The 24,667-nt window shown below is 52.6% G+C and overlaps 3 protein-coding genes across 10 annotated transcripts in view; 2 read left to right on the top strand and 1 right to left on the bottom strand.

Moving 5' to 3' along the window:
• The window catches only part of FBXO45 (F-box protein 45), a 4,066-nt gene extending 1,110 nt beyond the window's left edge, over positions 1-2,956 (top strand). The window contains exons 2-3 of the mRNA XM_035900059.1: positions 120-476; positions 2,414-2,956. Of these exons, the coding sequence (XP_035755952.1) occupies positions 120-476; positions 2,414-2,599 (543 nt within the window). The 3' untranslated portion in view covers positions 2,600-2,956. The remainder of the gene's footprint in view (positions 1-119; positions 477-2,413) is intronic.
• A 4,918-nt stretch (positions 2,957-7,874) lies between these two features.
• Positions 7,875-24,667, top strand: part of NRROS (negative regulator of reactive oxygen species) — a 17,311-nt gene continuing 518 nt past the window's right edge. The window contains exons 1-6 of one of the 4 annotated variants that reach the window (XM_035899961.1): positions 7,875-10,340; positions 10,793-10,952; positions 12,183-13,590; positions 16,196-16,309; positions 16,934-17,057; positions 17,308-20,554. In XM_035899961.1, coding sequence (XP_035755854.1) covers positions 16,950-17,057; positions 17,308-19,275 — 2,076 coding nt within the window. In that variant the 5' untranslated portion in view covers positions 7,875-10,340; positions 10,793-10,952; positions 12,183-13,590; positions 16,196-16,309; positions 16,934-16,949 and the 3' untranslated portion in view covers positions 19,276-20,554. Of the gene's footprint in view, positions 10,341-10,792; positions 10,953-12,182; positions 13,591-15,117; positions 15,455-16,084; positions 16,310-16,933; positions 17,058-17,307; positions 20,555-24,667 lie in introns of those variants that run through there. The other 3 variants (XM_035899962.1, XM_009644439.2, XM_035899963.1) reach the window with 3 other exon arrangements.
• The window catches only part of CEP19 (centrosomal protein 19), a 5,810-nt gene continuing 3,415 nt past the window's right edge, over positions 22,273-24,667 (bottom strand). For all 5 annotated transcript variants that reach the window (XM_035899964.1, XM_035899966.1, XM_035899967.1 and 2 more), the window contains one exon: positions 22,273-24,051. In XM_035899964.1, coding sequence (XP_035755857.1) covers positions 23,690-24,051 — 362 coding nt within the window. In that variant the 3' untranslated portion in view covers positions 22,273-23,689. The remainder of the gene's footprint in view (positions 24,052-24,667) is intronic.

Below are 24,667 nucleotides of genomic sequence, written 5' to 3'. Positions count from 1 at the left end.
CCCCCGGGGACACCCCCCTAGCTGCTCGTCCCACCCACCATTGGTAACCAAGGGGTGTGTGGGGCCTGAAAAACATGACAGGATTTTATCTCCCCCCTCCCCTTCTTCTCCTCCACTAGGTCCGTGCCTTTCACCACGCCTTCAGCACCAACGACTGCTCGCGGAACGTCTACATCAAGAAGAACGGCTTCACCCTGCACCGCAACCCCATCGCCCAGAGCACAGATGGGGCACGGACCAAGATCGGCTTCAGCGAGGGCCGCCACGCCTGGGAGGTGTGGTGGGAGGGCCCGCTGGGCACCGTGGCTGTCATCGGCATCGCCACGAAGCGGGCGGCCATGCAGTGCCAGGGTTACGTGGCCCTGCTGGGCAGCGATGACCAGAGTTGGGGCTGGAACCTGGTGGACAATAACTTGCTGCATAATGGGGAGGTGAATGGCAGTTTCCCCCAGTGCAATAACGCGCCCAAATACCAGGTGAGCAAGGCTCAGTGCGGGCTGGAAGCTCCACCATGCCTGACGGCAGCTGGCCATCGAGGTCCTCCTCCCTCACCTGTCCTAGCTCTCTGCTGAGTTGGTCCCAAATGCCCACATAAGCGTCTCTTTGCCTTCCCTGCAGAAGGCAAATGATGGTGCTGCCTTGTGAGCCTTTTCCCCCTTGGTTTACTGCTTCCTCAGGCTGCACCTGTGTGTGGTGTTCAACGCACCTGACCCTCGGTTGTTTCCCCACTTTTATTTCAAATATTGAGTGTGAAGCATGTTCCATGGGTGCCTGTTTAGACACTGCGTTGCTTTTTGAAATAAAAGTCAAGACGACTGTTGCAGCCTTCAGGAGTAACGACTTGCCTCACAGCAAGGTGAATGTCAGTGGTACTTTACCATTTTTATGGTAGTGTGAGCTGAGTTAGTGCTTAGGTAAGAGTCTCTCTGCAAAAACCTGCAGCAGTGCTGAGCGCTGCTTGTTTGCTTGCTGGCAGCGTTCCCATAGGTGACATCCCTTGGCTGGGATGCTGGGATGTGATGTTCAGATAATTTCAGGTTATTAAAGAGCAAGGGCCATTCCACCTTCTTGTGTCTGTAGAAGTGTTTACCTTTGTTCTGCTGGCTGCCCACACAACGACGTTTGGGCTGCTGGATTTCCTTGCATTACAGCTTAAAACTGCAGGCATTATAATTTCTGTCTTGGATTGCCATGGCTTTGTGCGAGTATTGGCTTAGGTTTCAGTTGTGGGTGAAGATCCATGTAGTAACTTGTTTCTGATATTCCCAAATTTCATGTAAAAGTTCACCGCTGAGCACTTAATTCTATCTGAAGGTTATGCCTGCTGTTTTGGGGAATAATACTTAAATTCAGTGTAATTAAAGACATTTAGATCTGTTTCCATTTGCATGTTCCCTAGATTGGGTCGGCGCTTTCTGGACGTGACCCTTTGCAGTTGCTTTCTGCTGTCCTTGTCTAGGCCCTTCCGCAGCAGCAGGGCCAGGAAAGGTTCTGAAGCTGAGAGTCCCCAGCTCGTGTGGGGTCTCGGGGGTGAACCCAGTCGCTGCTTTCCCTGTAAAAACTGTTGAGAGCTCAGATCAGTGATCCTTTGGAGTATTTTGCGTTTAGTAAGACATGCACAGTGATCTGCTATAGAAAACAGTCTTCAATGAAACACACGTGGCTGTTGGTGTTGCTTAGAAGAAAAATAAGTTGGCTGGAAGAAATCCCCAGCGTTGGGGCTGGCTGGTGAAGGAGCAGAAGTCGGTGCGGTGTCCTGCTGTGCTTGCTGCTGCTGCCTGGGACTTCTATTTTTGTCTAAAATAACGTGTGCTGGATAAACACAGGGAGCACCGTGCATGCCTAGATCCGAGTCTCTTGCTGTGCTCAGTGCTGGTTTCACTTGTGCGTGTGTGTATATATTCTTATATATGTATAAGGTTTTTCACACTTATTTTGCCGAAGCTTTGCACTGAAGTTTCCTTCTGCCTTGGTGAGGGAGTATGCTCTCTCTGACAGCACCTGCATAGTAGTGCCTTCTGGTATGCTTTGCACGTGGTGCTTACCCTTTCTGAAACAAGTTTAAAATCGCTCTTTGCAGAGCGGTGAACTGCTGAGGGGTAGCAACAGCTAAATACAGAGTTCGGTAACGTGGAGGCCAGTACAAAGATTCCCAAAGTCTGTGGTGTGCTGAAGCACATGGCATGCTGGAAACAGGCAGCGGAGGTACTCAGGACCCTGCTCTGTTGGAGTGAAACTTCTAGAAATTCCTGTCGTAAAAGTAATGCAATTGTGAGAAACAGGAAGGCTTTGCTTTAAAATTACCTGCTGTGTTGTACCTGGGCTGTGCTTTATTTTTGTGTCTCCATTTGAATATGCTGACTCTTTCTAAGTAATTTTTTTTTTTATTCCCCCTTCCTTTCTCTGTTTCCAGATAGGTGAAAGGATTCGAGTTATCCTGGACATGGAAGACAAAACATTAGCGTTTGAGAGGGGCTATGAGTTCTTGGGAGTTGCCTTCAGAGGACTGCCGAAAGTTTGCCTGTATCCAGCAGTGTCTGCTGTGTATGGTAACACAGAAGTGACTTTGGTCTACCTGGGAAAACCCCTGGACGGATGACGTGGATGGTTTTGCTGGGACATGGAGATGTGGATGATTGGGAGGAGAACTCTGCATGTTGGTTAGAGGGAAACGTGTATTTAGAGGAAAAACAAAAAAAGAGTGGGTGTGGTGTCCAAGAACCATCGGGGGAGTCACACGGAGTTTTGAGACGGAGGACCAGCCATACTTCAGGAATTGTGTTACATTTCCTCTTTCTACCAGGCCAGAAAAATCCTCAGGGTTGCAGTTGGTTGAGTGGGAAGCTGACACATGCATGTTGCAACAGATTTCATTGCTAAGACGGCAGTGTGTGACCTCAGATATTTAAGAAAGGATTTGATACAAAACTGCTTGAGAAAATTAACCTGAGATTTGTAAGTAGCGTGTTTTGTGAAAGACTCCCATTTTAAAACTGCTTGTTCCTTCCCTTCCCTCCTCTGGGCCAACCAGGGGAGAGCGAGTCCGGTTGGGTTTTATTGACAATTTTTAATGTACTGAGAAGCATGGTCTGTCTGGACTTCCCTTCTCCAGTATAATGATACAAAAAAACAGTGTGCAGCTATTTTTAAGTGTATTTTAAGGGTTGTATATGTATATAGAACACGTCAAAAAGAACAGTTGAGAGAAAGGGTTTGCTTTATTCTAACTGGGACATAATTTCTTCAAGGGAAAAAGAAAAACCCCACTATGTGGCATCAGAAAATATACCTCGGACGGGTATATGACATTCATGTACGTGTGCTTATGTCGTGTTGTAAAGCGTTTGGGGGTGCTCTCGTGGAGTACAGTGCTACGTTGGGTCATTTTCTGTGATAGTTTCCATGGCTTTAGCAACAGTTTTGTTCTCCGTAGGAAATGCAAAAACGTTTGCCCCACGGGTTTCCTTTTGCCAATCCCCTTTCGGAAAGGAAGGTGTGACGCGGCGGTGGGCTCATCTTCCTTTTGAGATCAGAAACACAAACTTGTAAAGTGTTCTTGTGCTTTCTAATCGCTGTGGCAGAATGTTTCAAAGCGACGAGGAAGGAGCATTCAGTTTCTGAATCCAGACCTTGGTTTCAGCTTAAGCGGCTTTATAAGGCTTTTAAGGCGTGGCTGAACCTTTCTAAACAAAATTTCCCCCATACCCAAGTATTCAGCTGCTCGTTTTCGGTCAGGATGAGTAAAACCCTCACCAGTCCCTTGATGGGGATTCTGGATCAGGTTCAATGTTTGGGCTTTTCACCTGCACCGGTTTTCTAAAAACCACCTACAACACCCACCCCCCCTCACACCCCCCCCGGGTGTTGTTGGAGTGCTGGCATAGGCGGGGGGGGCGGCTGTGGAGCTGAGGGGTGAAGCAGGGAGGGACTTTCTGGCGAAACTGTGTTCTCGGGGGCTGCCTGCAGACCTGTCAGCCTCAGAAGGGCTCCTCTCAATAGGGCGTTAAAACCTGCCAGCCCTGCGGCTAGCTCTTGGCTCTCGCTTCGGTTGGCGTCCCCCCCAGCTGTCATACTACTTCACCGCGGGGCAGGCTTTTCAGAGAGGTAGAAGGGAATGTGGGTACAACCTCTTTTTGCTTTATTTGCGCTAAAGAATGCAAATTGCTTAATGTCGGACACTGGCAATTCTCTGAGCATGGAGGGGAGAGGAATTGCTCGTAGGCTGTTGCTCATTTCTTCCCCCATCGCTCGAGTAACACGAGGAGAGCGGTGCAAGCAGGCAAGTGGGCCTCCCAGTCTGCTGCCCAAGAGCTGTCCTTGGAGGGCTTTTTCCTGGTAGATAACCAAGTTCTGCACTGGAACAGAGTATGTACGTCACTACCATCGAATAGCTTTTAAAAGTATTTATTTGCTTTGTGTGTTGTCTATTGCTTCAAGGCAATGCTGAGGTCCGGGGTGGCCTGCGTTAAAGAAACAAAATACACAGTGAGAAATGAAGGTGTTTTAAGTGGTGCTGAGAACAACCTGATAAATGAAGTGGGACGGGGATACGAGTACCTTTTGGAAAAATCTGCTACGGGCGGCGATTGTATGAGACTGTGAAATACATATCTGCATAGCAGAACCGTGGGGCGTGGGGGGGGGTGTGGGTGGAAGGAAACGCTGTCTGATTTCAGAAAATACAACTGTCCCTGTGACGAATGCATGCTCAGTGCGGTCCTGAAAGACCTCTGCGCTTGTTCATGAATCCAATTAGATGCAAGTAAACCCTGAGAACTTCTGAGGAGTTTTATTCACAAATGAAGGTTGATTTCCGTTCTTCAGACTGCGTCTTACCCTACAAATAACTTCCCTCTAAATTAGAAATGCTGAAAGTTGAACATTCCTGAAAGGGTGGGGATGGGGGGGACTCACTTATGTACGATTATAACTTATTCCTGGAGACCAATGCTGGCTGTACAAAATACTAAAATAAACTCTGCTATAATTCTGAAGGATCTATTGGTGTGGATTGTTGTAACGGCATCCATGTGGTGTGGCGACAGGAAAAACGGAGCAGCAGTTTGGTGCCTGAGGGAGATGGAGGTGTCAGGGCTGTGTGATTTGCTGCCTGACTGCTGGGGGGGAAAAAAAAAAAAAAAGAGAATCCGATGAGCAGTTGACAAGGACTTGAAGACTCTGGTGGTCTAATGGCCGTGCTTGGGAAGTCACATCCTCCGAAACAGGGATACTGGCGTGTGACGGTGTGGGAAGAGGCTCTCCTGACCGCCGGAGGTCTCGATTCGGGTTGAGGTGTTGCGCTCACTGCTGTGGCTGTGGCTACCCCTGCTCGGCTGCTGCTCGGCTTCTCCCTGTTCCTTCAGCTTTCCCTGTGGAAGTTCGATATTTCACAGTGCTTTTAGGAAGAAGTAGGTGACTTTTAGGAGGAAGCAGGAGGCTGTGCTGTGGTTGTGAGCTCCGAGGCTCTTTCTAAACTCCCCACATCGAGAATTTGCTTTTGGGCAGTGAACTTTCGGCTAACATCTCTGCGAGCTGCTTCAGGGGCGAAGAAGTTTGGTGCTGGCTCGCCAAAAACACAGAATCACCTTCTCTAGGCTACGGTGCTTCGGGGTCGTCCAAAGAGCTGTTGGAAGCATCTTCCCTGCCCCGATAGCAATTTAGCTGGTGTGGTCAGGAGGAACCTTAACTGTTCATAGCTCCCGTGTTGGGAATCAGTCAGATTCACAGGTCTTGGCTTCAGAATCCTGCAGGACATCCAGAATTTATTGATAAGTGAGCATTTTGTCTGCTATAAAACTCAGAATTCCATGTGGTTTTAAGTGTGCTGTGAAATCCACTGGGAGCTTGGCGGTTTGATCTGGTCACGCTTCTGCGTCCAAGGCAGCAAAGAGCCCAACATGGCCCCTCGTTTTGGAGCAGAATCCGTTCGTGGCTTCGGTGGTGGCTCCTTGTGTCGGCCTGAAGTCAGCTGTGTGACTTCTCTTTCCATAAGAGGACAGAGGTGCTTGCTGCAACGAATTAATAAATCAAGATGGCGCGGGAAACCCACCCTGGAAGGGATATTTTCTTGAAAATGTTTGGTTTTGGTTTTTTTTTTCCCCCCATTTAAAATGCAGTGGTGAGTGTGCATTTTGGGGAGTCCCGCGCGCGCCTTCCACGAGTGAATGACATTTGGTTTTGTCACTTTTGGCTGCATTCCAGGTGACGAATCTCGCCGGGAGCAGATGGCCTTGATCCTGCGGGCTGAACTTCTGCCGCCTCGCGGGCAGCTTTGGGCTCTGACAGCAAGCTGGAACACACTTTTCTCTTCGCTCACTCATAATCAGCATTTTTAAATTTCCTTAACACGCGGGTGTGTTTTCCAGGTGGCTGTCTCTATTCCTCCCCCACTCCCCCCAGTTCTCATTGGGATGATGACAGCAGCGACGGATTAAAATAACAGTTTGATGGTACAAAACTTCTTTTCTCTAAGTATTTGAGAGGCAACCAGCCCTCAGCGATTCCTGCACCCATGTATTTCGACACTGGTATTTCAGTTCTAGCTAAATCTTTGCATGTTATAAATAGCTCCGGACGCTGGCAGGAACGCAGCTCTAAGTGCTGCATGCGCTGCTGTTCTCCGGAACAGGGCCAGTTCTCGCACAGTACAGATAATTTGGAGAAATCTGTAGCCAGAAAACGGCATTACTGAAATCTGCGGATCTAGGATCCTTCCTGCGCTTACAAAACAGGTTGTGAAGTGGTTTGGAGCGGGATGTGTTTGGTTTCTGTTAGCGATAGTAGTCCACTTCGCACCAAGGTATGATCCAGTTGAAAGGGAAATTAATTAAGTGGGAAAGGAACAGGGAAAGCTTTTCCTGCAGCGGTGCCGAACCTGCTTATCTGTACTATGAGCAGCTTTTCTCATGCTGCTGTACGAAGCTGCCTGTGTTGTCCGACCTCCGAGTGAATTCTTCCACTTCTCCACAAGAGGGCAAAGCGAACAGTGCTGTGGGAGCCTGGACTTGGTGTTTCCCAAGCCTTGTGCAAAAGAAATGTTTAATGCGGAGCCTCCTCCCTTAGCATTTGCTTCCTGGCCTCTTAAAAAAGCAAACCCAAACCCCAAAACCTCCACAAAACAGTCGATCATGGAGATAATGGAATGTTTGAAATGCGCTGCTTTGCTTGATTCCTTGATCCTGAAACAAGGCTGTGCAAGTCTTTGCTGTTCAGGGGGGTATTTTCAGTGGGAGCGTGCTGAACTGAGACTCCGAGATCGTCTTAGAAGATGGGGTTTGAGAAGCTCAAACAAGACATTGCCATTGCCGTTCAAAGGATTATTTAAAAAAAAATAAATTCCACTGCAGTTGAAAAAAACCTCCATAATTGTTGAAAAGGGATTTTACAATACAACTTCGTGTATGTTGCAGGTGCTGTTTATTCTCCTGCAGTTTTACAAGCTCGACAAACGAGGGTGTCTTTTTCCCCTTCCATGCCTGCCCTTGCAGGTTTGTTGTGACCTGGTGGACTTGCTTCACGTTTGCTTGCTTTATTTTGTCTTTTTAATCCCTGTTGTTCTGCTTAGGTTAAAAGCTATGTACTTACCTGCAGGCAGTGTTTGAATGGGGAAGCATGTGGAGGCATAACCTGCTCTGTTCTTGTCTTCTGTGTAGTGGCCGATCTTTGTGTGAGCTCCCAGCTTAAACCTTCAGTTGTTTTTGTGACCAGCAACCGGAGGAGCGTTAGCGTGCGTGCAAACGAACGACCATCCTGGGATGCGTCGCCTGCGTATACCCACAGTGTTCTACTGCTTGGGATGGGCGCTCTGCCAAATAGTTTGCTGTATGTTTTGCGAAGTGATTTATTTTTTTTTCTTTTTAAGTCCTTTCTTGAACTTCTGATTTCAGGTGGCGAACCAACCCGCTCTCGTTTGCACAGCGCATCGTTAGAGGCACGCTCCAAGGCCGGGGACAGATGTGAAAACAGCTGGTTTACAGCAGTGTGTACGCTACAGCTACAAAATGCTGTCCTCTGGCAAATGTCTAAGCGTACCTGAGCAAGGTGCACCGGCATCCTTCGTTCCCGATGCCTTTGTTTAAAGCAGCCCATCAGCTTTGGTTTGCAGCAGGTGAGTTGAAAACCGTGGCAAGACAAAAAGTGATCGGTAACGGGAAGCACGGAGCTATTTTCAGCCCAAGTAGGGGGAGCACCTGCTGCGTGTGGGACTTCTCCCCAGGCTCTCTGTGGCTCGGTAACCTGTTAAACCTGAGAGCAAGCAGGAGGGGGGCTCTGCTCTGCTCCATCCACAAAACCTCCCTGGCACCTGTTTGCAGGTAACAAACTGCTGGCAGCAGCTTTGGCTGCAAGAAAGACTTGGGTGACTGGAGACGAAAGCCTGCGAGTGAGTTACTAAACCAAGGTTATAAAGTTCTTTTGTTTCCTTGCCATCCTATGTTTAGGAGAAGTAAACCATATCTAATCGCTTTTAAATAGTAATTTAAGAGAATACACTCCTCCAGCTTCAATATGTGACTTAATAAAGCACTGGACAGACCTGCCAGTAAGGAAATGGATGGTGACCAGGATGCTTTTTGTATGGTACTCCCAATACTGCAGCGCTTAAAGCTTTTCAGCCTCCATGTCTGCCATGTTGGGGCTCTTTGTTGGCTTTTTTTGATTGTTGGTTGGGGTTTTTTGTGCTCCAATGATGGAGAACGCTTTTCTCATGCCAGATCCCATCTGACGCTGGGCACCTGAGCCCTTCTGCAAGGTCTTGCTCATGAGCGGATCTCGAGGGTAGGATCTCGTGCTTTGTAAGCGGCCAAGAGATTTTTATCTCAGCTTTAGCATGTGATTTCGTCTTATTCCTGGAAAAATAATTGACGCATGCAGACCTGGAGCAGGAGAGTGTGCAATATGGAAATAAGCTGTTTTTAAATGTCATCTTGCAGCCGGGTGGTCTCGCCCCTCTGCGCTGTGTGTCCCTGGGATGTGGCCTGTCTTTACTGGCAGACCGTCAGTGGCTCTTCTCAGAAGGTAAACAGAGTACGAGAGGGGAAGATCTACTCTACTGATCAGCGCATCTGAACTCTACCCCTTTTGCATTCCTGAGCTCAGGTCTCAAACTGAAAGGCGAAAGCCTGCTCTGAGTCTCTCCCAGACACTGCTGTGGGGATGAGGTTTCAGATAAAGCAATGATATCACCTTTGTGTTAGAGTTTGTTTAAAAAAGCACCACAGAAGCTTCTATCCCGGCAGTTTTTTCTGTTTTCTTATGCGAGACCAAGGAATATGCCCCAAGTGCAAGGGCACCCACCAATCCTGAAGCCCTGCAGCCTGGCTTTTCCTCTGTCGCTTGTCCTGCAAGGGTCACACTAGAAAGGAGGGATGCTGAGCCCCGAGGCTGAGGACCTGGGGAAGGAAGACTTTGGAGTGCTTGGCTTGCTTCCAGCCCTGATTGAAATCCGTGTTGTGAAGAGCTGCTTGTGAGATAATGCCGCGCAGCAGGAGTGTTGGCTCTCCTGGCCAGAGGGGAAAGCGGAGTTGGATGGGCTTAGATCTGTAAGGAGCTGAGATAGTTTCACTTCCCTTCGCATTAATAACACGATTACTCACTTCTCTTAAGCAGAACGGCAGCAGGAAGGGAGTACGTGTGACTACAGATGGGAGTAGTTTTTCTTGCCACAATTTGCATCGCTGAATGATGACATGGCAGCGACTTGTCCGTACCTTCTCCTTCTGGTGACTTAGAGCCTCAAGTCCTGACAGTTTTTACCCTAAAAACCTTGGTGGATGTGCTGGAGTAGGTGGGTCAGGGGGGTTTATTGATTTAAATTGTTTACTTCATTGTACAGTACAAAACTGAGATCAATTTATCCACATCTGGCAACCCTGTGGGAACAAACTTGGGCAACAGTGTGTCAGGTCTAGTTGCAGCCAAAGACCAAACCGTAGATGTAAGCAGCCTGGTTGTGGGGCTTTCCAGCTTTTGAGGAGATCTAGGAGGAAAGATCCCTTGTCTTCCCTGGCTTCAGGTGCTTGCTTCTCCTGCAGATGCATTGCAAGCAGCTCTCTAGAGCATCTGGACTTCCAGTAGTGTCTGTCTTGGACCGCAACTCGTGAGGCAGAGGATGCAGCTGCCTTCCAGTCGCTACTGAAATACAGTGCTCTGCTACTCCACCGTCTGATGTGTCCTGCTGCATGCTCTGCTCCGAAGACCTTGTGATCCGGATGCTCTGCCGCTCTCTGAGGAGGAGGCTCGTGTCGGTGTGGTGGTGGATCCCTCGTGCAGACCTCAAACCCCCGGCCTGGGAAAGGCGGGTGGGTGAAGGCTACAAGAGGCAGCAGGAGCCTGGCCGCAGGGTGGGCTCAGCTACATGTGCGGGCGAGCGGAGGGGGAAATGAGATCACTTCTGCGTCTCTCCCTTCTGCGGCCAGCTTCCTCCTAAGTGGCTGTGGCCAAGCTGCTGACCAGCTCCCCCCTTCCCTTCCCACATGGTCCTGCGCTCTCAGAAACAAGGCTTTGCTTTTTACCAAGACCTATTTCTGCCTTTTTTCTGAGGCCTGTAGGGGATACTTGTGCCTTTTGGAGACTAAAGGGTCAAAGGGGGGATCCTCTATGAAAATTGCTGCTTGTGGGGCTCCAGGTTGGTGTCTAGGCCCTCAGTGAAACATCCTCCAAGCCCCAAAGCGTCATTTTCCCTGTTGTTCTTACTGGAAGCTCAACTGGGTCCCTGTAGGGGGTTGCATGTTGTCAGTCTGGGGTTATTTCCTTCCCCCTCCTCCCTGAGCTCACGCAGCCTCGATGCCTGCAGGTGTCGGCACCCAGCACACTGCCACAAAGGTGAGCAAGCAAGCCCTGCTCTCTGCTCAGAACAACCCAGAATTAATTCTGGGGTCAAAGAAGTCATCTTTCCATCAGAAAACCTGGCGAGAGCTAGGAGACTCCCAATGGCTGAAAACGAGGGAGAAAAGGTGAGCTTGGTTGTGGATAAACGGGAAATTGCAGAGTGAGAGCGAGCCCAGAGTGTGGGCTGCCTCTAGAAAGGGAGCAGGAGCGGGGTGGTGGAGTCAGCTGGGACAAGGGCGCTCTGGCTACAGAGGTTCACGAGCCACTGCGAAACCAGAGCCTGAAGCTGTAGTTCAGTGAGTAATGCCAGTGCTAGCCCACAGGTTTCCTTGGAAGAAGGCTGAGCGCGGCTAGGTAAGGGACCAAGCAGGTTGGTTGGCTACAGCTGGGTGTGGGTGGGAAGAAGATTTTGAAGCTGATTATAAATTGCTGATTTTTGCCTCTTGGTTTCCCCTGCAAGAGAATATGCTGGAGGGAAGCTGTACTGCTCGCAGAGCTCCAGTTCGGCTGCAGTGCCCCTGTACATCGGTGCATTTGTGTTGTCCTGGGATGGGGCATGTCCTTCATTATTCCCAGGGGATAGACTGGGTGGATGCCTGCTGAGAAATTCACCCAGGCAAACTTCCAGAGCTATGGATTAAAGTGAAGCCGTCCAGCTTTTCAGTTTAGAATCATAGAATCACAGAATGCTTTGGGTTGGAAGGGACCTTTAGGGTCACCCAGTCCAATCCCCCTGCAGGGAGCAGGGACACCTTTAACCAGACCAGGCTGCTCACAGCCCCGTCCAACCTGGCCTGGAATGTTCCCAGGGATGGGGCCTCCACCACCACTCTGGGCAAACCCTTCCAGCATTTCACCACCCTCACTGTAAAGGATTTCTTCCTTATATCCAGTCTAAACCTACCCTGGTTCAGTTTAAGATCACCACCCCTTGTCCTGTCACAGCTGGCCCTGCTAAAAAGATTGTCCCTGTCTTTCCTCTGGGCCCCCATTATGCACTGAAAGGCTGCAGTCAGGTCTGCCCGCAGCCTTCTCTTCTGCAGGCTGAACAAGCCCAACTCTCCCAGCTTTTCAGTTTAGCTTTTCCCTCTTGGCCACGTAATGCACGATCTGTTTTCATTTTTAAGTTCACAGTTCATCTTACATTAGAGGCAACTACTGCTACTGACAGCTTCTGAGACATGGTAGACCTTCACCTTCCCTTGTTTTATCCAGAGCAGGTGATGAAATTAAATAACTTCTTCACTTTTATCTTCTTGATACGTTTGTGCTGCCCGTGGACACTTCAGCCAAGCAGCAAGTGAGAATTTGATGCAGATTTCAAAGATAAAATTGGGATTTTCTTTGATTTTCAGAGTTACCGCTGGGTGCAGTGCCTGGGAGCGGACGGCTGAAGGGAGATACTGGTCTTCACCCTGCGGCCGCTCCTCCCTTTCTGATGAGGTCCGACAGGAGAGGTGCCGCTGCGACAGTCGGTCGCTCAAGCCTACCTAATATTTTCTGCAACGCTGTTTGTGGTTTCCCGTGAGCCTGCAGATGGTGATGTTTCTGTAGGTATTTATTTCAGCATTCCCAGGCTCCTTCCCCGGTGTGGCTGGTTTTCTCCCCATCCCTTTTCCCCTCGGCAGGAGCCAGAGGAATTTCAATTCTCACCAGTTCTCCACCGCGGTGGGAGTAGAGGAAGCTCATGGAGAAATGTTTCTGGCTTGCTTTGCCTGGACTTGGCCAAGGCTGTGGTCTTGCTGGTGTGTGAACCGTGAGTGACCTTTCTCTTGGTGCTTCCATGCCAGAAAAAATCACGTTTCCTGCAGGGAAGCAAGGGCCACACTGAGGTGCAGCGATGGGGTTGCTGTCTTCTGTTGCGGTTTCTCCTTTCCCATGGGATCCCGTCCTTGGGTGCAGCAGTCCAGGGGTGAGTGGGAGGTTGCCCTCTTGTTGCAACTTGGTTTGTGCTTGACAACTGAGGGTTGTTAAGGGAAAAAAAGATGGTTTGGAGGGAAGAGGAGGTGGGAGGGATGGAGTAAGCTCACTGGGTGTAAAACCGTATGGGGATTCCCAGTCCTCTCCTACAGCTGCAGGAATTGCAGCTGCATGTGTGGACACTGCTCCAAGAGGCCGAACCTCCTTCAATTTAATCCACCCGCGCCATCAGGCTGGATTCGAGCTTTGTGATGAGCTGGTCAGACCAGCAGCTCCTGGCAGCTCAATCCCTGTGCCTTTACTGTGCTGATATTAAGAAATAAACAAAAAACCCCCTCAAAGCACACATCCAGTCCTTACTGGGAGGACTGTGTGGGGGCATGATGCTGCTTGAGAGGAAGAGGAGGGGAGCGAGCGGCAGCTTTGGGATGTTTTCAAAACCATCCGGCTGCAGGATGTGGGGAAAGTGTGAAGTGCAGCGCTGCTGCCAGCTGCCCCGGTGCGGAGCCGGCGGCCACTCTGCGGGGAGCAGCCCTGCCCTGCGGCTGCTTTCTGGCAAGGACAGGGTGGGTGAAAGGTGGCCGGGTGGCATGGGGGCTCTCCCGTCCCACGGCACCTTTGCTGCTGGGGAAAGGGGGTTACGCTGGCTTGGCTTCGGTCAGCCGAAGTGATGAGCTGGGGAGGAAGAGGGGGATGAAGCATGTTGTTTTTTCTCCCAGGGCTGCAGGGAGGAAGCTGGTTTGACCCCCGGGGCATTGCCTTGTTTGGTGGTGCCACATGAAGGAATCTCATCAGAATATCACCCAGGAGCCTCCAGATTACCCCGGAGCAGAGAATCCACCGGTAAGGATGCTCGAGGTTTGCGGCTTCAGGACTTGCCAAGCCCTGGGTGAATCTCTGCTCGCTCCTGCATCACTGAGCATCAGACGTGTGGTTCTGGTGTGGGTTGGGCTTGTGGCAGGGTTTTGGGGATGAGGAGTGGGTTTGAAATAGTTGGCCGGTCTGCGCCCTTCATGTGACTTGAGCAGCAACCATGGGAATTTTGCCCCGCTGTGGAGCTTCTGCCATCTGCTCCGGGGATGAGGAGTGGGTTTGAAATAGTTGGCCGGTCTGCGCCCTTCATGTGACCTTGAGCAGCACCATGGGAATTTTGCCCCGCTGTGGAGCTTCTGCCATCTGCTCCGGTTCGCTTGGACGAGGAGTGCTTCTCTCTTTTCCTTCTTGATTTTTATACTTCAAACTTCCTTGAAAATGGAGGAAATGAAACCACAAGGCTTTTTTGTGAGTGACACGGGAGAGCTCAGTCACTTTCCAGAGAAGAAATGAAATTTAGGGTGAAGGCAAAAAAAAAAAAAAAAATCTCCCCCATCATTTGCGCTGGCCACAGGAGTTTGGAGGCCACTTGACCTTGGCAGGTGGGGGTTACCCGGGCTGCAATGCCCCTTGGTGGGGTGCTCGGTGTGCTGCAACGCCGCTGTTCATCTCCCAGCTGCTGCAGAAGGTCCTGTTGGTGCCAGTGCCTGGGACGTGGAGTGTGGGTGTTTCAGGGCGGTACCTGCTGACCCATCCTGATGCAGGGCTCAGTCCTTTCTCTATAGTTTTGAACCTTTTCCCAGCTGGGTAAATCCAGGTGAACTGCTTTCCCCCCCTCAGCAGTTGGATTTGCTGGGGATCCAGGGGTGCGTGAGGACCACGGGAGAGGGGAGATAGGGGGTGGGAACAGAGATGGAGAGCAGGGGTAGATGGGGGCACAGAGGAAGGGGGACTCCCTGTTTGTACTGCCATGGAAACGTGGATTTTTGTCTGTCTCTCTGCCTTGACAGTTGTGGGAAAAACCACACAGAGATCAGCACTTGGGAAGTCCCTGTATCTGGATGGGTCTGACTTGCACCCTGGGTGCTGGGTTTGCCAAAATCCCGAGCAGCCCCAGGAGACCCAAAGGTCTGTGGGCGGTGGGATCCGAGCATCCCAAATCTCACCTAGACAATGGGTGGGGCTGGGCGCTCCTGTCCCAAAGTGGGGACTCAGCATCTGGGGATGTGTTCAACCTTGGCTTGGGATGCAATGGGAAATAACAGCACCACATTCTTCCCCTGTGGGAAGCACATCCCTTGGCTCCTGTGAAAGCCCCAGTGCTGGAGGCAAGCGGGGGACTAGAGGGACGCAATGGGAATGGGTGCCATGCAGGGGAGCACTGCCCAGCCGCTGGCTTTTCTCCAGCCCTGGCACAGCTCCACAGACAGGAACCCCCCCGGGTCACCAGCTCTGCTGCCTGAAACCCCTGCAGGGGTTTTGCTGCCGGAGCTGTGCAAAGGCTGTCTCCAGTGCTGCCTTGTCCCCAGGAGCAGCGGGAGAGCCAGGAGCTGCGTGACCCTTGGCGGGGGCCGGTTCCCCCTGGCATCCCCCTCCCTGCCTGCCTGGCCCCCGTGGTTCCTCCTTGCTGGGGAGCTCTTTGTGAGTGCATGACCCGGGTTGTAAGTGCTGAGATCAGTAAGCGAAGTGCTTGGCCGCGCTCTCTGCCTCCATGTGACTGCAGTTTCCGTTAGCTCCTTCCGCAAAGGCTATATTGGTGCTAAGAGAGAAAGCGGGTGGGAGAGAAACCCAGCGGGTGGCACCTACCCTTGGCCCCAAGAGCCCCCCAAGCGCAGCTGGAGGGGCTGCCGGCTGCAGGATGAGTTGTGGCAGACACTGCGCGCCGCTCTGTGCGGTGAGTAACTGCCCCCCGATACCTTTGCTGGGGGGAAAACCCTGCCAGGGGTTTTTGGGGAGCCCCCCATGCCAGTTTGAAGATCGATGGTGGCCATGTGTCACCAATGCCCATGCTTGCAAGAGCTGCGGTTGCGTGGACTGGTGCCAGGGCTGGCATGCACCGTGGGGAGCGCCCCAGGTGCTCCCAGACCTCTTGCATGTGGGCTCCTCTGCGGGGCTGCGGGCAGGGGTTTCCTGCCAGCGCTGCTGCCTGCTCTCCTGGCTGGGCAGGCACCGTCCCCGCGGCCCAGGGGAGGAGCAAGGGAGGATGGAGCTGCTCCTGGTGTTGGGGGAGGCCAACGCTGGGCAGCAAAGGAAGGCTGAGGTGGGTGAAGGAAAGGGTGAGCTTCTGCAGAGGAGTTCAGGGGCTGAAGGCAAGCTGGAGCCAAAGCCCCTGTTTTTTGGGTGCAGCGAGGACACAGCAGGGTCCCTCTCCTGCCACCATGACTGGGTGCAAGGCGCTGCTGGGGACCGAGGGCTTTGGGAGGGTGCAAGCTGCTGCATGTCAGCTTCAGCCCGGGGAAGGGGGGCTTCCTCTCCATCCCCACCAGATTAATAAATGCAGCTTTGATAAGACACCAGCTTAATGCTTTTGGCTGTCCCAAGGAAGGAGACAACCCAGGCCGTGTCCCCTGCTCCCTCTGTGCTGCGAGGCTACAGCTACCCGGGCTGCCAAAAATAACCCCGTTTCTTCTTCAAGCACTGGCAGTTATGAAAACGCCACTTGCCGAGACCTTGCTGAGACCTTGCTGCTCATTTGCCTGAGGTTCAGCTTTTCCCCAGATGCAAATGCCGTCAGCTCCAGTTCCACCAAGTTAGTAATGGGGTACCTCGCGTTGAAGAGGCTCCGCTTCCCCTGGAGGACCTCTGCTAGGGATGGGTACTGGAGGGGACTTAGTGGTGGCGGGGTCGCTGTTCCCTGAGGGAGGGTTTGGCACCAGAGAGGAGGGACACAAGCCCTGGCTGGGGGTGGGGGAAGCCTCTGCTTGAGGGTTGCAGTTCAGTGGTGTTTGCAAGCAGCTGTGCAGCCACGACATGCCTTTCCCACGTGTGCTGCCCCGTGTGGGGACCAGGCTGCCACCTCCCTGTCCCTCCAGGCTCTCCTGGGTGGACCCCCATGAGGGCTTCTGCTGGGGTGGGCGGGTGGGCTTGGTGCCTGGGCTCTTTGCCATTTCTCCATGGGGCAGCTCATGGTGGCCTGGGTCTTGTGGCGCATGGTGGCCACCATTATGGCCTCACAGGAACCCATTGCCTCTGGGTGTTCCTGGGGGCAACAACAGGAACTGTGCACCCGCCTGCAGGCAGCAGCCATGGGCGGGAGGCTGGCCGTGCACAGGGATCACCGCTGCCATGATGGGCTCCCTGGGAAAATCCTGGGCCTTTTGGGATGAGCGGTCTGCAGCTTTTGACCTTCTCGCCTCTGTCTCCATCCCCACAGGAGTGCCGCCGCTGAGATGGAGGCCCCGCTCCCTGGTCTCTCCCTGCTTCTGGTCGTCCTGGCAGTGGGATGGGGAAGCGGGGCGGTCGCAGCCTGGGCAACATCTTCTGGCGGCTGTGAGCATGTAAGTCCTCTCTGGCAAACCTTCACCCTTCTCACTGCTTGGTCCTGCCCTGAAAAGCCCAGGTGCCTCAGCATCTCCAGACCTTCCCCTTCCCAGCTATGGGCTTAGCTAAAGAGTGGACTGGGGCGCTCAGAGTCGAGCCACAGAACCACCTTCTCCATCCTCATTGTGCTCCATGGACTTCTCCCTCATCATCTTCCCCCATCTCCTGCATCTCAGAGCGGCGTTACGCATCTGCTTCTTGCTTTAGGTGCAGAGCACCACGGACTGCACTGGGAGATGGCTGAGCTCCGTCCCAGGAAATCTTCGAGGTGATACCGAGGAGCTGTTGCTTGATGACAACACTATCCAGGTTCTGGGCAATGCCTCTCTGCTCTCATACCACCAGCTGCGGCGTCTCAGCTTGACCAAGAACCGGCTGGAGCTCATTGAGCCCGGCACCTTCCTCAGCAGCCAAGGCCTCCACATGCTCTCCTTGGCAGACAACCTCCTCTTCACCAACTACTCGCTGACGGCAGCAGCTCTTTCTGCTCTGCCAGCCTTGAGGATGCTGGATCTAGCTGGCAACCGTCTCACTGAGGACATGGTATCAGTTCTGGTCTGGAACCTGTCTTCCTTGGAGTCCTTGTCTGTGGCCAGGAACATCATCATGAGGCTGGACTCGTCGGTCTTCACAAACCTGACACGGCTGTTGGAGCTGAACTTGGAGAAGAACTACATCTTTGAGATTGACCAAGCTTTCGAAGGGCTACAGAGGCTGCAGAGGCTCAACGTAGCTTACAACTACCTCCCATGCGTAGTGGAGTTCGGCCTGACCCAGCTCAGGGTGCTCAACGTCAGCAACAACGTCATCGAGTGGTTTCTGGCCCTGGAAAGCGATGACCTCTTTGAGCTGGAGGTGCTGGACCTGTCCCACAACCACCTCCTTTTCTTCCCTGTCTTGCCCCGGCAGAGCAAGCTGCACTCCTTGCTGCTGAAGGACAACGAGATGAGCTTCTACCAGCGCCTCCCCAATGGCACATCCCTGGCGGACGTCACAGTGCAGTTCCTCTTCATTGATGGCAACTCCACCAACATCACAACGGTCAGCCTCTGGGATGAGATCTGTCACAGCAACCTCTCCTCCCTGCGCCTCCTGGACATGAGCCAGAATCAGGTCTGGTACCTGCCAGAGGGCTTCCTGGCCCAGATGCCCGCCCTGACCCACCTGAAGCTCAATCAGAACTGCCTGGAGACATTTCACCTGTCAGAAGGGGACCCTTTAGCCATGCTGACGGAGCTGGACCTCAGCCAGAACCAGTTGGTGGAGCTGGGAGCAGAGGTGGGCGCTGGGGACATCCTGCCCAACCTGCAGCTCTTCAACCTCAGCACCAACAGGCTGCGGGTGCTTCCTCCTGGGGTTTTCGCTTACACCAGGAAGATCACTACCGTGGACCTCAGCCGCAACCGGGTTGACCTCTGTCCCCAGCCAGCTGTTGCAGGCAAGGTGGAGAGTCCCCCCTGTGTGGATATGAGGGGTGTCGAGACCTTGACTCATCTCTCCTTGGCTGGCTGTGGTCTGCGGGGACTGGGTGGCCACCCCTTCCAGGGGACATCACTGATGCATTTGGATCTCTCCGACAACCATCAGGCACTGTCCAGGGGCCTGGAGTCGCTGCAGGACCTTGCTCTGACACTGCAGGTATTGTTTCTGAGGAACACCAACCTCTCCTCCACCACCGTGGACTTCTCGGCCTTTACCAGCCTCGTGCGCTTGGACCTGTCGGGGAACTCCTTGACTGTCTTCCCCACCTCGCTGGGCATGCTGAAGCTGCGCAGCCTGGACCTGCGAGACAACTGCCTCCCGGATTTCCCGTCAGATGTCACGCGGACGCCGCTGGGGAAGAGCCTGCGGGAGGTCTACCTCAGCCAAAACCCCTACAACTGCTGCACGCTGGGCTGGTGGGACGCCCTGCAGCAGGTCAAGGGGTTGCACATCCGTGACAGGCAGGAGGTGACCTGCAGCTATGCCTCCCGCACGCTGAACCCCCGGGCACTGCCCGAGCCAGTCCTGTGGAGCTGCCGCTGGCAAACGGCTGACCTGGCACTCCTCTACCTGGTGCTGGCTCTGCCCACCTGCCTGACGCTCCTGGTGGCCTTTGCTGTTGTCTTCCTCATGCTCAAGCAAAAGCTGCTGAAGATGGTGAAAAGCCGGTGTGGGGTGTCCAGCCCTTACTGATGGCTGAGGAGGAAGGGCTCAGGAATGGCGAATGCGAGCAGGTTGTCAGGATGACAGGCGGTAATCTCTCTCCGAGGTGGAGACATGCTGGGTTGGAGGACCAGGGGGTGCTGGGAGAGCTGCTGTTCTGCTATGGATGCCCTAAGGGTACCCGAAGGGTGCAGGGCCATGGCTGGTGATGGAGCCTGGGGCTGTCCTGGGCATCCTCAAGGGACATGTCTTCAGCAGAAACCTTCAGCTGACGTTGGTGAGAGCCAAACAGAGGAGACACTGAACGTCTCTTGGCCAAGGCGGCATGGACAGTTGTCCCCAGTGCTGTTTTTTACCCCCATTCAGGCAGTTCCTTTTATTTATTCACCCCCGTAGCCAACTATCTGCTGCCAAACATCCTCCAGCTCTGCAGTCAGCCTCCACGAATTGCCCCGGGCTGGAGTGAGCATCAGCTGTGCGCTGCGGAGAAGGCTCTCCATGGCTGTGGCTTTCCACGCTGCTCTTGCTGGCACCAGCAAACTCATGGGCAGCCCTGGGCGTGCATCCGTGTGCATGTGCTGATGAGATAGGTGTCAGCAAGGCTGAAAACCACATTTTGGGGTGTTGTTGCTTGGTTAAGTCATGATCCTGGCTAGAAGAACCCATGAAAAATAACCCAAGTTGCAATGATGTAAAATATTGACTAAAAGACAGGAGAATAAATTATATCAGTGGTAATATTATCATCAGTGTCTTTCCCTCCAGCAACTGCTGGATTTAACCAGATGCAAAGGAGAGAGATAAAGTAAGAGACAGCTTTCCTCCTTGATACGTCGGCTCCAGTGGCGTGGGGGGGTTTCCTCCACCCAGCCCCGGTCGGTCACAGCACGCACCGGCTCTCCCGTACCAGCAGTGCGCTACCTGGGGAAGTGCTGCTTTGTTCCTCGGAGGGCTGCTGGGGCTGGAAATGAGAAGTGATGGTGGTTAGCGCTAACTCCAAAGCCCCGCTCAGAACCAGAGCAGCTGTATTCCTGTGGCGCCATTGGGACGTCTCCAGTGAAATGCGTGTCTGAGTTAAAGGGGAAGCAGCACCCTCCCTGGTGCAGGCATGGGGACAAGGACCAGGGTCAGCTGCAGCCCAGACGTCACCCAGTGCATCTGCAGTGGTGAGGCAACCTCTGAGCGTGGGGCCAGAACACGGGGATGTGGCCGAGAGGGGAGGCCAGCTTGGAGGTGGAGCGGTGCATCCCTGCCTGTTTTTGGAGACGCTGCGGAGACGCTGCTGCCTCGATGCGCAGGCAGCCGTTGGGTGAGGATTGGGCTGTGGCAGAGTGGGGGCCAAAACAGAGCTGCGGCAAGCACTGGGGGGTGGGTGCTGAGCCTCGCATGGCTGATTCCTGTGCCAGGCTGGAAGAAAACAGTGCAAGTTGGACTATGCTGGACCAGCCAACAGCACTGCTAGGGCCGAATGCTGGCAAGGCTCTGGAAACCCAGCTGTCAGATCTTGTCTCAGAAAATGGCTGCTTTCTGGCCCTATTTTAGACCAAAATAGCCAAAACCAAATCGGGCCCCAGACGGGAAATCCCTCAACTTATTTCAGCTGTTCTTTCGCCCATAAGCCGTGTGCCCAAGGGACAACAGTAACCTATAAATACATCCCTGCACTGTCCTTGGGCAGGTCTGTGTCAGCACCGGGTACTGCAGCGGCATTTCAGTGTCTCCCGCTGGCAGGGTGGGCAGGGATCCACCTGCTATGGGTGCCGGGTCTGGCCTTGGCAGGGATCCATTCCAAGGTGCGCACTTCCTCTGCTGCCGTGGCCGCTTCTCCTTTTGGCAGGGGGATGTGGGGCGCAGCCGTGGGTGTGCATGTAGGTAGGAACGCAGGTGCTTGGCACTGCCTGGGGCGTGGATAAATCATGGGTGTTTGTTGCTCGTATTGAGCCAACATGGGGGACACTCAACACTCCTCTGTCATGGGAGGGGTTAGCAGCTTTGCCCAGGCACAAGGACAGGGTGCCGGGAAAGCCGAGGCTCACCCAGAGCGGGGACCTGGAAGGGATGTCAGGGCAACAGGACAAGAGTCCAGTTTTAGAGTGGTTGACGTCCTTGCAGAGCTGCTGCTCATCATCTTTGCAAGGTCATGGAGGTGAGGGGAGGTCCTCAGTGACTGGAGAAAGGCAACTGTTGAACCCATCTTCAGTAGTGGCCAAACAGATGTCCTGGGGAGCAACAGGACGGTCACCCTCGCATTGGGAACACCATGGAGTTGTGCTTTCTTGGAGCATGTTTCTAGAAGAGGGTGGCTGGGAGCAGCCAGCGTGGATTAACCAACGATAAGTCATGCCTGACCAACCTGCTTGCTGCTTGTGATGGAATGGCTGGATTTGTAGGCAAGGGGAGAGCAGTGGGTTCCATTGACCTCAACTTCAGCAAGGCTTTCAAGGCCGGGTCCCACAATGTTCTTGCATCCAAGTGAGGATGGCATGGTCTGGATGGGCGGGCAACCAGCTAGGTGAGATCAGTTGGATGATGAAGCACAGAGGGTAGCGGTTGGTAGGACACGCTCTACCAGGAGGCTGGTGAGAAGACGCGTACGGCAGGGGTCTGGATCTGGGCTCTGTCCCGTTTGATGTCTTTGTCCATGATCTGGAAGAAGCCATGGAGTGCCAAGCTCATGGACAAGCCCAAATTGGGAGGGCCAGCTGATATTGGGTAGGGCTACCATCCTGAAGGACTTGGGGCGGGCTGGAGAAATGAGCCAACAGGAGGTGATGACCCCGCCCTCAGCTCAGCACTCGTTAGACCTCGTGTAGACCTCGTGTGGTGAGGCTGGCTGTGCCCAGCGAGGGGATTTAGGCTCCATCCTCCAAGCCCTGCCAGGACAAAGCCAGGTACAGGCTGACCTGGCTCCAGGGCAGGCTGGGTGTGGAGGAGAGGTCTCCATGGGTCCCCTCTCACCCAGGTGGGAGATCTTCATACGCTGCTGTGTTGCAATTTTTAGTCAGGCTTTATTTTTTAAAAATTTTTGGCAAATGAGGCATTGGCTTCTATTTCTCTTCTGGACTGAAGACTCCCTTGGACACACACAAGCTCACTCATCTTCTCCAGTGATGGCAAAGTCCAGTGGTTTAACTGACACGTGTTTCAGATTTTTCACAGAACTGGCTCTATCACTTCAGTCTGTAGGAGGGGAGCTCTTCCAAACCCCAGCTTCTGTGCTACGATGTGATGTCTTACACTGATGGAATTGACAGATTTGAATTCATTTGTGGTTGCAAGAAGGAAGCCAGGAAATGAATTGGTCTCAGAGGCACTTTACAACTCTCTTTAGTTGCCTCAGGCATGAATTTGTTGAGGCCATTCAACTCGGGGTGAGGGCCCAGCCCATTCACAGATCTCACAAGCCACCCCAATTCAGAAAGCCAAAACCTGGGAAGCTTTTGGAGTCATGTAATTTTCTAAAGAATCCCAGGCTTAGCCTTCTAGTTCTTGCAGGAGAGTAGGATTTGGTTCATATGAACCAGCTGAGTTAGACAGTGGGATTAAAAACTTCAGTAGGCTAAGGCAAATATTTGCAGAGATGAATTTCTTGGTGAGCACCAAAACACTGCATGGAGGACCTCTTGCTGCAGCTTCACTTGTCGTGTCAGGCTCTCCCCAGCACAATTTCGAGTGAGCTGGGAACTGAAGCCTGATGAGGCAGCAGGGGTAAGGGTTTTGTTTTACTCTAAAACCACCCACAGCCTTTGTGACCTTCTACCACGCTACTTTTTTATGGATAGTTTAAGTGCATTTTCCCAGAACTGAGCACTTACAGAGAAAGCATCGTCTAGGAGGGCAAGAGAGCAAAACACCTCACGCCACCAGTCTGAAATGGCTGCATTTTCAAATGTGCTTTCAAGACTGACTTTCTAGATATTCCATTTCTTAAATACAAGGATTTATATTTGTGTAAGCTGAAGCTGGAGATTTAAGCATCGCTCAGGAAATGTGAGAGTAATATTCTCAACACAACACTGGTTTATCCAGAAAGACAAGCACTAGTAAATACCACATGCATACAATAAAGCTTTAACACTGCTTTCAAGACATGAATATTTAACACTTCATTTTCAGTCAAAGCTGAATAGAAATCGCAGCAAGGGAAGCTGGGGAGGTTTTCGGCCAAAGCTGACTTAGTGAAAGAGTAAATAATTTAAAGTTATTTAGGCACAGCAGCAACTAAGTTCAGCTGCCCAGTTTCCACTTCATCAAGTCTGGCTTCTTAAAGTTCACTTAAACCTGGAGTTGCTGTAGCACCCTGGTTCTCTGTAGCCAATGTAATGTGCATCAATGGCACGAACTGAAAATCATGCAGTGGAATACATACGCTGACATCGTTCTCTCTGTTAGGACGGCGAGATTTGCCTCTGAATCCCTCGTCTAAGCCATCTTTGTTCTGGAGTCAGATTTCTTCACCTGACTCCACGTCCCAGCCACAGGACTCCAGCTGCTCATCCTGTGGAAACTCAACCTCAACATCATAGATGAAATCTGGGTCATCCTTCTTCTTCCTGTTCTTTTCGAAGAGCTCATCCATGATGCTCTTCCTTTTGGCTAGTTCCTTGTCATCCAGTTTGTTCAGATCCTCTTCTGGGTCAATGGTCTCTTCCTGATGAAACTTTTCCAAGCTCTCAGCCAGGCTCTCTCCTCCCAGGTGACCTTTCAGCAAACTGTACAGCTTCTTTAGCTGACGCAGTGAGACTCCTTCTAGGTAAGCCTTGTGCCGAGGGTTATTTTTCAGCTGCTCAGCAGCCAAGCTGCAGTCTACAGAGAAAGCCACTGTGAAGACTTAAGAGCTGCAAGCAAATGCCGTCCCATAAACAGACCCTCTTCTGCCAAACCCTCACAAGCAAGATCTCCAGACTTGGCAGAGCCACTACTCAGGTTACGATGTAGCCCTGGGCTCCTCAGGGGAGATGGTGTGACCCCAAAACAACCCCTCTGCAATCCTAGCATGCCAGTGAGAAGCTACCCAGCGGTTACTAAAACTGCTGTTACCAACTATCAGCTCCTCTTGCTGTGTCTGGACAGGACTTGGGGAATGTTCAGTAAGTTTGCAGATGACACAGAGCTGGGCAGGAGTGTGGATCTGCTGGGGGGAGGAGGGCTCTGCAGAGGGACCTGGCCAGGCTGGAGCCATGGGCTCAGGCCAGTTGGGTGAGGGTCAACAAAGCCAAGGGCCAGGTCCTGCCCTGGGGTCACAATAACCCCATGCAACGCTACAGGCGTGGGGAAAAGGGGCTGGAAAGCTGCCCAGTGGAAAAGGACCTTGGGGTGTTGGTTGACAGGCGGCTGAATAGGAGCCAGCAGTGTGCCCATGTGGCCAAGAGGGCCAACAGCATCCTGGCTTGTATCAGGAGTGGTGTGGCCAGCAGGAGCA

This window comes from Egretta garzetta, unplaced genomic scaffold, assembly GCF_000687185.1.
Source record: "Egretta garzetta isolate BGI_Z169 unplaced genomic scaffold, ASM68718v1 scaffold448, whole genome shotgun sequence".
NCBI classification, from domain to species: domain Eukaryota; kingdom Metazoa; phylum Chordata; class Aves; order Pelecaniformes; family Ardeidae; genus Egretta; species Egretta garzetta.
The sequence above is the reverse complement of the archived record's forward strand: the minus strand, read 5'-3'. Positions and strand labels throughout refer to the sequence as shown.